Source organism: Zootermopsis nevadensis, unplaced genomic scaffold, assembly GCF_977971745.1.
Source record: "Zootermopsis nevadensis isolate Lab colony 2312 unplaced genomic scaffold, Znev_1.0 Znev_ptg000013l, whole genome shotgun sequence".
Classification (NCBI taxonomy): Eukaryota; Metazoa; Arthropoda; class Insecta; order Blattodea; family Termopsidae; genus Zootermopsis; species Zootermopsis nevadensis.
This window is the reverse complement of record NW_028259145.1, coordinates 15854406-15869938: the sequence shown is the minus strand read 5'-3', so window position 1 is coordinate 15869938 and position 15533 is coordinate 15854406. Positions and strand designations below refer to the sequence as shown.

Genomic DNA, 15533 nt, shown 5'->3' with positions numbered 1-15533 from the left:
ATTTCCTTAACAGAGATTAAAAATTATAGTTCCTGATAAATTCATACTTACTATACACTACTGCTTCGTTAGCCATTCTACGTCCCAATAAACGACAACACCAATAACTGAATCCTGAGGAACTTCAATTCACTTGGACAAGAATATCCCACCACAATTTATGTTTTCTAAAGCACAAAGCTTTTCCATAAAATTTATACACACTCATTTCCCCTTCCATCCTCTTCCTCCTCATGCTATGTCACGTCACACTTAATTTGATGCAGTTACGTAGTATAAATCACAAAAGTAACTCGTTGTGGAATATCTGACATTCCTCACATAAGTACAGAACCTTATTTATATTCTAGGCTACTTCCGTGTTACCTTATTAATCGTAATTCCATCTCTGTACTCATCTATCACCGTCCCATGAGGTGTGTGATATCCGTGACCATGCAACATATTTTAGGTTTCTTCAACATATTATCATATCCTCGGTCCAAAGTTAGAAGCTTCATCTCTGTTCCAGCATTTGGCTGGTATCAGAGATGCAGTAGGTTAGATTATACTGAGGCCGTTTTATTATATTTTGTCTGAAAGCAAATAAAATCATAACAGGAAAGCTAATTCAGGGATAATTTTGCAGTATTGTTGATTAACTACGTGTTCGGGAAGCAGGCGTGTTATTACTCAAAGATAAGGAAAACAATCCCTCGGGAAATTTAGTTTAATGAATTCGTGTAAAATATAGAGCTGTGTCTTAGAAATTAAACACGTCTCTTTATACTTCCCAGTTCATTATTTATTAACTACACAATTTTTCGACGTTATATAATGTCAGCGTTAGTGAATAGAAAATAAATAAATTTCGTCTCCCATTTATAACACCGAAAGGTTCATTACTACTTGCGTTCTCAGCTTGCGATTAGAGGAGGAGACTTCCAGACATTGAATGCCGCTGCAAAACATACTGTATAAGCAGGGGAAGACAGCCGACAAGGGGTGGGGCATCAGTTTAGGAGGTGAGAGAGATTCTAACACCTGACGGTAAGAAAAGTCGTATGTCACAAAATATAAAAATTGTCTCAGACAGGCATTGTGTTTGAATGAAATCCACCTCGACAATCATCCGATCGTTACAAGTGGTCGTTCTCGTATTTAAGTTAAAGTCATCCGTTACAGTTATCTTGTCAAAATAAAATAAAAAGAATGAGTTAGGGCAGTGAATACGAGATCAGTAAATGTTACACAATGTGACTGGTGATAGACGAATTACTTAAAGCAATATTGTAAACAGCTTTGTGTGGCGTTCTGTAGCGATGATATTCGCAATCACAATTCAGCAGAGCATTACTAATCCTGTTTCTTCCACGTCAGTAATCCTATGCGTATCAGAAATGAGTGTAATTCTGTAATACCTGCGCACGAATATGAATTAAATTAATTAGTGCGCTCTTATCGTGTCGAAGAAGAATGAAATGTACACAGAAGCAGTAATCAAAGCATATATATTTATGAAAAGAAAGCAAAATTTCTGTAGTGAATTAGATTTCTGTTAAAAAGTTAGGCTTCATTCCAACAATAGACCTGTTGTTATTTGTTGAATCAAAAGTCAAATATTTTATGAAGTTTTGTAAAATGCCAACTATATTCAGAGAAAAATGAATTAGAGTGCTATGAGAAAACGTAAACAAGAGCTAAACTTGAAAACAAAACTTGTTACATTATAATTACCTAAAAATAACACTTGCTTATGAATCATTGAAGATAAGAGATGAGAGACATGGAGTGTTTCGTACATCAATTCAGAACGCTGTCTTTTACTTAGCCGTATTAATTTATTTATTTCATCTGAACTGAAAACAGAAACCGATCGTGAATGTCGAAATAAATATTGTATTTATAGGAAATTAATAAAACAGTTTAAACGCAGGCAATGAACATAAAATTATTCCACACTTTCGTGAAACTTTCTACATTCAAAATGTCGCACAGAATTTGTATGGCGTATGCAGAGTTGTACACGACAGAACTTGAAGGCGTGAAAAACTAAGAAATTCCTATTTTTACGTGTCCACGATGTCGCACTGAATTTTCATGACGTATATAGAGCTGTCACTTAAAGGCGTGAAAAACTGAGAAATTCTTATTTATAGTTTTCCATGTAAAGAACATCTCGTCTCAAACTCAGGTTTTACGAAGAGAAAGACAAAATGTAGGCCTTTCGGAAAGTGTCTACTCGATACAACACTTTTTAAGGAACTGTATAAATCTGTCAAAGAGGCGAACAAAGGAACTGGAATAGCATTTCGATACAAAAACGTGAAAATTTGTAGCCTATGACATGAAACAAATCATCAGGACGCTTCTAATATATGAATTATTTCAGAGTGATTCAATATTCAAGTGCTCGGAACAACACTAGCAGAAACTGTGTTCATGGCGAAATAGGAGACGAGTATATTATATAAATTCTTAGTATGAATCAATTCAGAGACGCTTTATCAACATGTTTAATTTTCAAGGAGTAATATACACATATAAAAAATATTTGTTTTGTATGGGTACGATAAATGGGGTTGTTTTACAATGTTTCGTCGTGTAGCCTGGTAAAAGTTAACCGACGTTTCAGAAGTGCTTTATGTCTCCATTTTCAGGGGACCCTGATCACCCTAGACGGCACAACATCCCAGAAGATAGCCATCTTCGTTCGACCCCTCGTTAATTATTTACGTACTGCAATCTGGGTCAGAAATTGCTTTATACAATTTTAACATACACTTTCAGTGCCCAAGCCGTCATTACTACATTACACATCAATTGAGCAACATTTTTGCTTATTAACTTCCCCATGGAGTAGATTCCTGTTGAGAAACTGATAGTTGCTCTGCTGGTCAAAAAATTCCCTGCATTTTGTGGAACCCAAAAGTTCATTGGCGTGATAGAAAAACCCGCCACTGCACCCCACTTTCATCAACTTCAGTAGAGTCTACGCCCTCACACCCTACTTATTCCCAGGTATGCCTAGGTCTCGGGAGTCTTTCATGCATTTATCATCTCACCCATGTGTGGTGCATGCCCACACAACTGAATTTCCTTCATTTGATCACCCCAGCAGTATGTAATGAGGATCGCATATTATAAACCACATCACTACACAATTTGTCTTATACTTAAATTACTAAAGAGAATACAGGCATTGTCAGGATGTAATTTACTCGCTTTTTTAGCTACAACATTGTATTCACAGAAGTTTGTTTCCTTTCAGAGACTGTTTTTTTCAGATGTTCGTTTTATTTAACAAAATCCAAACAGAAAAAAGGGCAGATGCTTACGGTAGGTCTTTGTGCACTCTTTAGAATTAAACTTGAATAGGAAATCGTGAATACAGCGTCGTTCAACACGAAAATACTAGTCGTGTTACAAGTAACATCACTTGCATGTTTGAAACGAAATACCATAACAGAAGTGTGGTTCTGACTCCGTAATTACTCCTATTTTAAATGATGTAGCCAAGAAATTCAAATGGCGAAACAAGTACGAACGCAGACAAACATAAAGGCCTTCACAGATTGAATGTAGAAAGTTTAGATAAGGAACAACTGTACCTGCCATTTTGTGACTTTAATACTGAAGGCAACAAAGAATAGTATTTAGATAAAATGGAATGTCCGCTTGAATTGGTTTCGAATAAGTTCGCTTTGAAATAATTGGAACGATTGTGGAGCCCTTTCGTGCACGACAAACCATGAGAAGGGCGACTGAAGAGAGTTTGCAGAAACTTTCTGATTTGCAATTACATTAACACTTGTTGTTTACAAGGAATAAGAGGAAATCGGTGTTGTTATTATCTAATAGGTAGCACTCTGATAACGCTGGAACAATTCCTTTTCATGCCGCACGTGAAATCAACAGACGCTTAACAATTGGGCAATTCTGATTACGCAGATTGAAGCAGCGAGCACGGCATGACAGAACTATTATTTCATATTGAACTAAAAAGAATACCAACAGTCACGTGAACATTGAAGATACTGTGATACACGTCATATCATACTTCCAAATAACAATAAGTCCTCTCTTCTGAAATTATACCTACGTTTTAGGGCACTTTTACTAAAAGTCACGTAATTTATGTTGCCAAGATGTTTTGTAGACTCCTCGTGCATCATTCTATACGTTTACACACATCTATTACAGTCGTATTATGCAGTTTGGGTTCATATGTAAATTTCTCTTAAAATAAACTACTTCAACGCTACGTTCGGTAACTACGTAGGCCTATAAAAAGGCCTGTACATTTTCATATTTCAATTTAAAATATATTTTTTTCAGAACAGCATGTGCTCTGTTTATTTAATGATTACAGTAACCAATTAAAATGAAGTAGTAACTGCAAAAAGCGTCTACTCATACTTTTGTTTAATTACGTTTTTTCCTTTAACACTATGCAAGAGTTGCAAAAATTTCCAGCTGCCCTTTCAAATAAACCAGATAATCAAGCAATATAATAAAACATCAGTTTTTACACTGCCACCTCTCACCAACGCCCGGATAACATGACGTAATACATCATCATTATAATATATCGATAACATAAGAATCGAGGGTGTCTAGGTTTACAAGGTAAATGGTTCATGTGGGTGTACTAAGGAAGAAGAACACCTCTACCTCCTTTCGGATGGTTGACTTCTGGGCTGTATAGTCAAGTTTACCGACGTTTCAGAGGTGATTGCTCTTTCTATCAGCTGGGTGATGGGCGCGAGTAATTCCCTTACAATCCATAAAACAACCATCTTCATACTTGCCATCGTGAGAACCTGAAATCCTATCTCCACCTTCCTCCGTAATCAAATTCAACCAATAAAATAAGAAAAACGCGTTCGATAAAGAACTAACATGTTTAGCTTCTGTATTAGACATGATTAATGCTTGTGAAGTCCACAAATTAATGTCGGCTGCAGATGTCTAGTCCACACTGTTAGTGCAGTTCCAGCATTGTGGTCTGAGAGAAACTCCCTACTTCCTACTAGCTATGGTTAAAACAAAAACCGCAGTCCCAATGGGAACCATGTGGTGGTCTGTCGGCACGGGTCCACACCAATTACATCGACACTCTTCTCCCATCCGATTTCAGTTGCTAATGTTCCTTTTATCATCACCTGAAAATTCCACAGTGAAGTTCAAGGAACACTGACACATGAGCGTTTTTAAACCAGGTCGCTATTCAGTTAGATTTCCAAACAGCATACACACACACACACACACACACACACACATATATATATATATATATATATATATATATATATGTGTGTACTGTGTACGTGTCAATTGAACTGCACAGAAAAACCCGAAGCTTATAGACAGCTAACACAAAAGCCCGCAAATAAACAACATCCATCAACCTCCGATCGTCTTAATCTCATCCCTAGCACGTATCACAATGGTTGTCTCACGTCTCCTTTTTGGTCTTTCCATTGAACACTTTTTAAGAGGCCTCCCCGTCAAATTTCTGTATGCATTTCTTGTCTCCTCTACATAGAATACCATGGCCACAACTAAGCATATACATAAAGCATTTTAGTAACATAAGTGTGTTTAGCTTAAAATTATCTGGCACAGAATAGTTACCCTAGATCTCAAGCTCATTGTTGGAGAAGAGAGATATAGGCCCAGGTAGACAGAGAACGTGTCACACTTTGTCAAAATGACATTACAGATGCCACTTGTACATTGAACACACTGTACCACAAATAGTTTGAACAGGAAAGTACACGCAGCGTAGGAACTGTCTGGGAGCTTACGTTATTCATTTCATTTTACAACTGACTGAAATTAAAAAACAACGTGCAATTACGACTCAGTTCCAATTACATTAATTGAATTATCCATTGTTTAAAATTGTTTAAAAATATAGTGCACTGAATTGGACTGTGTAAAATGAGTACCAGATTATACAAGGCAAAAGAGGCCTCTTAAGTGAAACTGGCTTTAACGCAGAAAGAGTAGATTGTTTCATTCAACTTGCGCGATTCTTTCTAACACATATAATAGCATAAGTTTTCAAAGATATAAGTTCCATTTGTGCAGTGGGCAGTACATGATATATTTTAGTTGAAAAGCAAAATGCCAATACAAAGTAAATGGTCAAATATGATTTGTTATATCCGATAAAGTACAGCACGCCCACACTTTTTAGAGGTGAACCACATGGGTTTTCATTTGTTATGACCTGACGTTTCATACGACGACATACAGTATGACCGCATTCATAACAAACCTCTTGCATGTGACACCAAACTGTTGAAAAACATACCGGCACACCCAAAAATAACTTTACAGTTTAACCTGCTCTCGTACACTTTTCACATTGTACATGATTATTTACAATTATGTTATGTTGCTTGCAGCACATATTTTATCTCCCAAAAATCCACCCGCAAACAATTAACGCAAACTTCTACGTGACTACACGTCGAAAGAACCCAGAAGACAACAATCTTCAAACTCACGGTCGTGAAAACCTAAAATCCTACACAATTAACGCATATATATATATATATATATATATATATATATATATATATAAAACCGTGGTGTGATGCTTAGATTTGGGAAAAACTTCATTTCACTCCCCTACTCAGTACATGAAAAATCTGGAATTTAGTGAAAAATATAGACTGTAAAATTTGCAATCACTAAATTATCAGTAATTACAATTATTACAAGTATGGTTTAATTCGAACTCTTGGCCAAATATTATACACAAAATATATGAAGTAAGTGAGGCATACAGAGCATATCAGAGAATAAAAAATAATACAAAATGTTTGTCGCAAAACCTGAAGTAAACGGTCCAAATTCCTAGAGCGTGCTGTTGAAGACATGGAAATAAACTTCAGGTTCTATAAAAGCAAGCCATCTATTCACCAATTGAATTGGTACCAACTTTCCAAGGAGCCATTCACTAAAAATATAAATAAGATTAATAAGTCAATAAGGATTGGAAAAATGTGTCTCTGTAACGTAATCGATTTTCGTTGAATCCAGCAAAAAGAAGGTCACACTTAGGGGCAGTATTTAGCGTTAAGAAATGTAGGTCTACTTAGCCAATTCTAAAACCGCTGCCTGTCTCAGCTTTTCATGTGTCTTAGAAAATGGTGCAATATATATGGTAAAGATTTCTTTGTACACATCTAAGTATCAGACCATTAAGAATATGCGGGATTGTATATAAAGCACAGTGTATTTCTAAGTTCGTCACAGATCACAGATACGTTGTTAGTTCCGGATGCTTTGTCCTGAGGAATGAGTCTCTTGCACAGACTAGATACAAGATGGGTGTGCCCCAGATCTGGTTTCGGGGTAGTGGCAATTTTAAAATTCCCCAATCCCTCCGGAAATGAACCATGGTTTTACAGCCCATAGCCAGTTATTAAAATGAGCTGTTCCAATTCATTAAATAGCCTAAGTTATATATTAAACTACACTAGACCGCTTATTTCCAGATCCTACCCAATTTAACCAGTATCATCTTCCATCCTGACACTATATAACCTGCGCAGTTCAGAAAACATTGATATGTGTAATTAAACTAAGAAATATAAAGGAATTAAAATAAGCTTGGTCGCTTATCCTCACAAATCCTGCGTAAATGATGTAAAAAGAAAAACCACTTACCTTCTATCAATAACACAGCACTTTGAAATAGATTACCTAATTTTAAAGAATTGAAATTCATAACAATATTAATTATTGAAATCGTGTCGTGATCTTCAGAATTATTCGACTTAATCGATATTTGTTATATGGAACAGATGCGTTCATTTCAACTGTTTGAGTGCGGAACATATTCGTTTAAATAATTCGCGCTGTATATTCTGTTTGTTTAAAACAAGGCACTAATGACACTTAACAAAGAGAATTATAGTAGATGGGAAATTTGTAACACGATACTCAAAACAAATGGCGGACTGGCACTTGAACCAGGCAGTACATGTAACAACTCACGCGTAGCGACTACTGACTGCTATGGGAGTAAACATAATGATGATGACGACAATAACAACAGAAATAATAATACGCCCGCAACCATGTCTAATAAATTAATTTCAGATAACCGTACCGTATTTAAACCTATTCGAACGTAGATAAAAATGTTATTCACTAATCAACTAGACATAGTTCTAAACCTAACAGCATGTTAGCAAAAGTTTTGATTGGAAGGTCACAAGGGAGGAGACCGCTTGGGAGACCCAAGAGTAGATGGAATGATAATATTAAAATGAACCTAATAAAATTAGGTTGGAGGCTGTATATGTAATTCATTTGGTTCAGGATACGGATCGGTGGTGGTCCTTCACTGGCACGGCAATGGACCTTTGGGACTCTGTCCGAAGGAGTGAGTGGTGAGTCGTACTTTACATAACATTTTAAACAATGTCAGGAGAGTTTAATTATTTTATCTATCACATAGAAAAAGGACAGAATAATAAACTCAGAAAGAAGAAAAACCCGCACATTCTGTGATGATAGCTACCCGAAGGAAGGAAACCCTGGTAACCAGGGCCATTTTGCTCAGTGGGTAAACGATGGCTTCGCGGTGCTTGTGATTACTGACAGGACTTTTCCTTACTTCCGCAATTTGAAATAAATAATTCGTCGAACACAGCGACAGAATATTACTTTTTCATTTATATTCACAAAAATACACGTAAACGAAAAATGATTTGTAAAGGAATTTATCCACAAACAGGTTTCGTGTTGTAAGCTGTACATGAAATGTATATACTGTAAACGATTAATATTTTCGGCAATCTTCTCACACGAATAAAGGCTTCAACAAAACCAAATTATGCCCACGTGTCCATTCGTTAAAACTTGTCAGATCACACTGAAACAACTGCCTCAACGTTGATGTCATAACTGTCGTGAAATTAAGCATTTCGATTGCAGAGCTCTGCCTGTATTTTCATAAGCTGGTGCATGAAAAACATAGCGTCTTCAGGATCGGAGCTGTCATGACAGTTTAATATGTTTCTGTACTCACATTGATATTGCGTCCTGGTTCGTCCTCCACCAGTTGCCGGGCGATGTCCTTGCATGTGCTGCGGGCGCTTGGCGTCACCTTTCCATCATCCTCCCAGTACCGGCTGGGCGAATGGGCGAACAGAGCTGCAGGGGTGGCGTGCGTCACACGAGTATTTGTTACTAACCCCGTCGCTTTGCCTGTTGGCGTCAGAATAAAATGAGATATGCTTTAGCAAACCGACAAAAATGTGCGACAATTTTATGTCGTTAGTGTTACTGGCTGCAGGCCAGGATCCATTGTTCTTTGGGTTCAGTAAGCCGATAAACAAGTGGCCTACTATCAAAATGTGACCCGCATGAAAATGTTTCCCGGCTAATTGCACATTGAAAATTGTTCACAATCAATCAATTTTCTTCAATAATCACGAGAAAAAAAAGAGAAACATGAATCACTGGAGGTACTGTTTAAATCCTCACGTTGGTAACAAGTCTGGACATTATAAATAACAGCAAAGAAACTCTACTTAGGATCACTGAAGAAATTGACGATGATTTTAAAGACGTATGGTCTTGTAGATGGTAGAAAACGTTTCAGAGGAATAAACAGCTTTCATTTTTGGAGAAGATTCTTCATCCCTGATGATTGGCGCTTCATAACCCAGAGGACCACAGTTAAAGTTTTCAACGCGTACATATCTAGGATCAATCATTCAGATTTACTTATACCTCCTCTGACACAACAGTCTGTCTGTTAAGAACGTTATAATCGCCTGGTTTCAACATCAGTGTTACGTGTGAACCTAAAGCTACGTAATCTGTGGCCAAAAATCTTTAAAAGCGTAGTTCATAATAAGTCAAAAATGTTTAAAGGACCCGTTCGCCATTGCCTGTTGAATAATTTAGTAAGCCTATATCAGTGGGCTCTTTCAGAGTTGCTAAGCTTTGAATATCCATACAGCCTTTGCTCAGAAAGGGAGGGTTTGCGTGCTGTATTGATTGAAGCTATAAATTACCTTCTATATTATACTGTGCTAAAATCAGGGCAAATACGTGTGAATATATTTATTAGGCCAATATAGGTTTATCGGCAAAAAGGGTTTTTCAAATTCTTCTATTTCAGTCCAGGCGAAATTTATAATTTTAATTTCATATCCCTTCTGTTTTAATTTAGTACTTTTATAAGATATTGTAGGTGCGTCATATTGTGATTTTATTTAAAAATAGTATTAAAATATATTAAAATTGTCCGTCAATCACAATAAAGTAATATAAGATAATTAAATGGTTAAATTATTATCCTTTGTTCCGTATCGAGTACTCGATTTACATATGGAACATTTTCGACATGTTTCGGCTTTCATAGAGCTATCATCAGGTGTATGTTATAAACTCTAAATTCAATTACTAATTTTTAATTTTCTTATCATTTCTTCGTTTTTCACATTGTATCACCATTTGTTGTTGTGTTATATATCATTGATACAATCGTATTATCGGAGTGATGTTTATGCTGCGTATATTGGTCTGTGAATTAAAGGATTCAAAACCATTAATAAAATTGAATATAGAAAACAAAATAAATAAATAAAAGTAAACGTATAAACTTACCAGAGAAGTAATATCGAAGTTGTAGGAGTAGAGATCAGAAGTACATCGTATCGGAGCGAGGTTGGTTATTGACTGCGGTGTTAGTGGGTGAAAGGCGGTTTGTCAGGGTTGGGGTCAAGGTACTGGAGTGCATTAAAAATGGGGTTATTAAGCAAGATGTTATTATCATTAAGGCATATGATTTGTTTATAAGTTTGATATATGTGATATTTTTCTATTGTATCTCTGTGTCTTTTGTTTTTTACTATTTTTAATATGTCCATTAAAAGTTTATAACATACACCTGATGACGGCTCTATGAAAGCCGAAACATGTCGAAAATGTTCCATATGTAAATTGAGTACTCGATACGGAACAAAGGATAATAATTTAACCATTCAATTATCTTATATTACTTTATTGTGATTGACGGACAATTTTAATATATTTTAATACAATTTTTAGTACTTTTATTAGACCCATATTCTTAAGCTCTTGAATCACCGAGTTACAGTAGTTTTTCACGATTATTACTACAGGTTTCAGCATACATTGATGCTATTTTCAAATAAATTACATATTATACACTAATTAAGTTATATGCAAAGTTTGTTGTATGATATCTCTTCTGGCCTGTAAACCAACTCATAAGGAGTCAAACATTTATTCCTCACGTCTGCAGAATCTACTGCACAGTAATTAATTATTTGTCTTATAACTTTGTATTTTCCAAAATCCTTTTAATAGGTCACCTGTAGTCGTCTGTATTAGATGCAAGTGGTAATTAACGTTTCAGAGGAACGTGTCGCCTGCATTTTAAGTTTAGACGGGCCCCTGAATATGGAAACTCAGCCCACTCCAAAATATGGGAATTACCTTTAACACTGTATAGTGTTACAATCCAGAAGACAACTATCGACATCTGCAGCATTTTTAAAACTGAAATCTTTAATAATTTATGATTATGATATGGCCAAAATTTTCAGTTGCACAGCTACGGTATAAACCACTTTTAAAATGATCTATCTATGTCGATTACTATGGGGTTTCTTCAAATCTATGTTCTTCACTTTCGTAAGATCTATATATCTACAGACAAGCAGACAGGTCGACAAAGTTGTTTGTTCCTTTCGTATTCGACTAACACGACAAATTAATTTTACTGAATAAACTTTTCAGCACACAAAAAGTCACTCCCTGTCATTAAAATCAGTGTACGGTATCAAATTAAACTCTGAAAGCCGTGTAAATGTCGAAGTGCGCTAACACTAAGCTGAAACTCAGAACAATGGTTATTTCCCTCTAGAGGGGATTTTCGCCTGAATTACATTACAACGCCATGATTAGATGAACAAAGTCAGTGTTTATAATTCCCACCACCAACGAATGTTCTGACGTTAATGTAATCAAAATTTGGTTAAAAGGCCATTAGATATTACAACTCGACTATCAAGAACAATGTATTCACAAGAAGATAAACAAAGTTAATTCATTCATTCTATAAAATTTAAAGGCAGCGTTGTAACTTAAAATTTTAACACCTCTCTCTATGTATAACATTACATGTGTGCAATAATATGTGTAAACATTTTGAAATAAATCTCTAATGATAATAAATATGAATATCAGGTCACTTTATTCAGCCATATTTGTAAAAGAGTTTAGCGAGATATTTCTAACATTCGATCATATTTTACAATAAGAAGACTTCTGTAATGATAAATGCGTATATGACAGTTGTTATACAACCTCTATTATTATTCAGGTGATCAATAAATCTCGTTAGGCAATCCGGAGATTAATCAGCGTTATCATACAAGGCCACAATCTGACGCCTTTGTCTGGCATATCAAACCACATTTTTATCGTGACAACCAATTATTCCTAGAAGAATTTGAAGCCCACTTTATCCTCGAATCTCAGGACGATTTATAAATAATAAATTGCAAAAAATATGACATGGAAGCATCTTGGCCAATGTAAAGTTGTTGTTTGGGTACTTTCCTGGAGAAAATGGAAAAGCCACGACACACCTCTATCAGGATAGCAAGTCTCTGGGTCAGGATATGAACCCGAGACTTCGAACATAAAGCAGAAATGAATTGGTCAGTCGGAGAATAAATAAAAAAAAATATGAACAGATTGATTTCATAAGCATGTTCCAGAACTTCATATATATATATATTAACAACAAGGTGTTACAAAATATGTGCGACAGATAATCTTCATAACCGTCAAAGAAAAGCCCATTTATTTGCCTGCTTATTTGCATATTTATCTGTTTCATGTTTAAGGACATTTTAGAATGTATATTTTTTCTCTTAAATGTAAGAGGTGAGAAATATGAAATATAAAGTACTTACTTTTAAATGCCACGTCTGCAAAAAAAAAATACACAGATGTGTCGTGTTTCAAAAAGAGCCAGGCAGTTCTTCAGGATATGTGGATCTGACGGCAAGGATCTGGCATTCACAATTCGCGTAAAAGGCTAAGTACTTGTATATAAATATAATCGACCGGTTTACGTAATTATAATTACCTGCTTGTTGTGCCCAGTCAAACAACGACGGAACTCGTGAAGAAAAGCTTGAGAAACAGTTCTCGAAACGGCCACCAGAGTCAAGGCCCACTGTTTCGAAATTTGCCTTGACACCACACAACAATGCTGTTGCGCAAGCCGATGACTCGCCGATCTGAGCATCGGAATTATACGTCTGCAAAATAAAGATAAATACAACACGTTAGATTGAGGAAAATGTCCAACAGTTAGTATGAAGGAAATATTGCACATCGATAGAGTTGCGATAAACATAGATCACTTTAAGAAATAAACAACCATTTATAAGCAACTGAGGGAAATCCCAGACGAGGTTCTGGTGATCGAATCAAGACAGTATGCCTACTGAATTTCAGTCGTACACATTATATGTTGCATGTAGGAAACAACATTGCCAGATTTAGGTTAACCTAAAAACACTATGTTTCGAAAAAGGAAAATTCTAAAACCTCCTATCAGATACGTCATATCCGTCTATCTGTAAGTCAGACACAAACAGTTCCCAAGCTATATCACAAGGTTTGTTTGACGTAGCCTTGATTGGCCTACACTAAATTTGTTACTTTAATTTCAATAAAGTCATCAAGTCAGCAATTACAAGTTAAACCAATGTCCCAGAAATCTATGTCCATTTTCACGAGAAATGTTGTCTCTAGCTACAGGGCTGTACCTGAACATAGAGGCAGTATGTTCCTTCGAAGCGCTGGTATCTATTTAGGGGTCACAAAGAGTCACAACTCAGAACAACATGGACACTAAATACTACGCTTCACAGTGTTGCCTATACCAACCCAATATAAAACAGACAGCATAGAATTTAATGTTAATATTACTAAAAGTAATTTATTTTGTTTCGGAAAATTGTGGACTACTGTAAACACCATGTATTATTATTATTATTATAATCATTACTGTCATCATCATCAACAACAACAACATCACCAGTGTGGATAATACTCGGCATAAAGCAGAGAAATGGAAACATTCCAAGAGGAAATAAGAATAAATGTCAGATGCTTCATACAGAACGCGAAATAAATTAAGTCACTCAAGTCTACATTTGCATTCAATGTAAACCGATAAGCATTGGTTAAAATTAATAGAAAGAAGTTTGATGTGGATATTACAATAAAACACGGGACATGGCACATTAATTACAAGCCAAAATTGGAAACCATAATGTTTCAGAAATCAGACCGGTATCTCCATGATGACATATAAGTATTAAAATACATAACAAAGCAGTATAAATTCTGTCCAAACGCTTTTGATTCGAATTCAGTTGAAAAAATTTCAATTTCAATCTGTATTCCATGCAATTTAATTCAATAATTAAGGGCACTAGGTGCAAGTAGCATATTTTTTCCCTCGACTAATTCCTAAATTTCAGCGGCCTTGAAAAGGAGAATATCATGACATCTGTACCCCACCCCATAATCATTTCTCTATAAACCTTCTCTGACAGACGTGTAGATATTAGTGAACAAAATGGACCTGTATAATTTTTACTCTACAGCAAACATTATCAGGGTGATAATATCAAGGATAATGAGCAGGACGTGTAGCACGCTTCTAAATAACAAGAAATGTGTAGGCCTACAAGATTCAATCAGAACACCTAAATGATAAGAGGCAGCTTGGAAAGAAAAGGCGTATATGTGAAGATATTAAAGTGGATCTTAAGGAAATGGGTTCTGAAGACGTGGTCTGGATTCAGCTGGCTCAGGACAGGGTCCAATAGCAGGCTGTTGTGAATACGGTAATACACGTTTGGGAAAAGAGGATTGAAGTACTGCATTGCACGACAGCGCCACAGTACTCACACGAAGAATCGAAGAAAACCCTAGTACAAAATCAGGTGCCTTGAATTAGCTTCTAAGCTGAACATTTTAGTATGAACACTCTACTTTTCCTATAATTCCATATCTTTTCACACCGTGTAGATTGGGATTCATTCAGTAAACCAAGTAAGTTTTATTACGCGCTGGGTTGGTGTCAAAATATGCAATGACGTACGTTTACAACAGCAACCATTTGAGCCGCATTTTTAATGGCTTTAAAAACGAACCATCTTTTCAACGTTGATAAATTATTATCATTTCAGGGGTCACTAAATCCTTGAGTTTAAGTTATTTGTTTATTTTTAATCCCCTCCCCCATCGGCCGCCATGATAGAAATTGCTGCCAGGTATCGGACTACTGCATAAGCAGCCGATCCCATCCTATTCCATAAACCGTTTTCTGCCAGCCTCAAACACGCTGCCGTAATCCTTGGTTGAGCTTCGCGTCAGACACATGAGTTATGCGACTGTACCGGCGCCTGGGTCCCACTCTGTCCCTAGGGATAAGCTGAGCACCAACGGAATATCAAACA

General features: G+C 36.1%; 1 protein-coding gene across 3 annotated transcripts in view; it reads right to left on the bottom strand.

Annotated features, from left to right (window-relative positions):
• LOC110830645 (alkaline phosphatase) overlaps positions 1-15533 on the bottom strand; it is a 226828-nt gene that overhangs the window by 38859 nt on the left and 172436 nt on the right. For all 3 annotated transcript variants that reach the window (XM_022065792.2, XM_022065806.2, XM_022065797.2), the window contains 2 exons: positions 13142-13316; positions 9035-9213 (listed from right to left, as the gene is read on the bottom strand). In XM_022065792.2, the coding sequence (XP_021921484.1) occupies positions 9035-9213; positions 13142-13316 (354 nt within the window). The remainder of the gene's footprint in view (positions 1-9034; positions 9214-13141; positions 13317-15533) is intronic.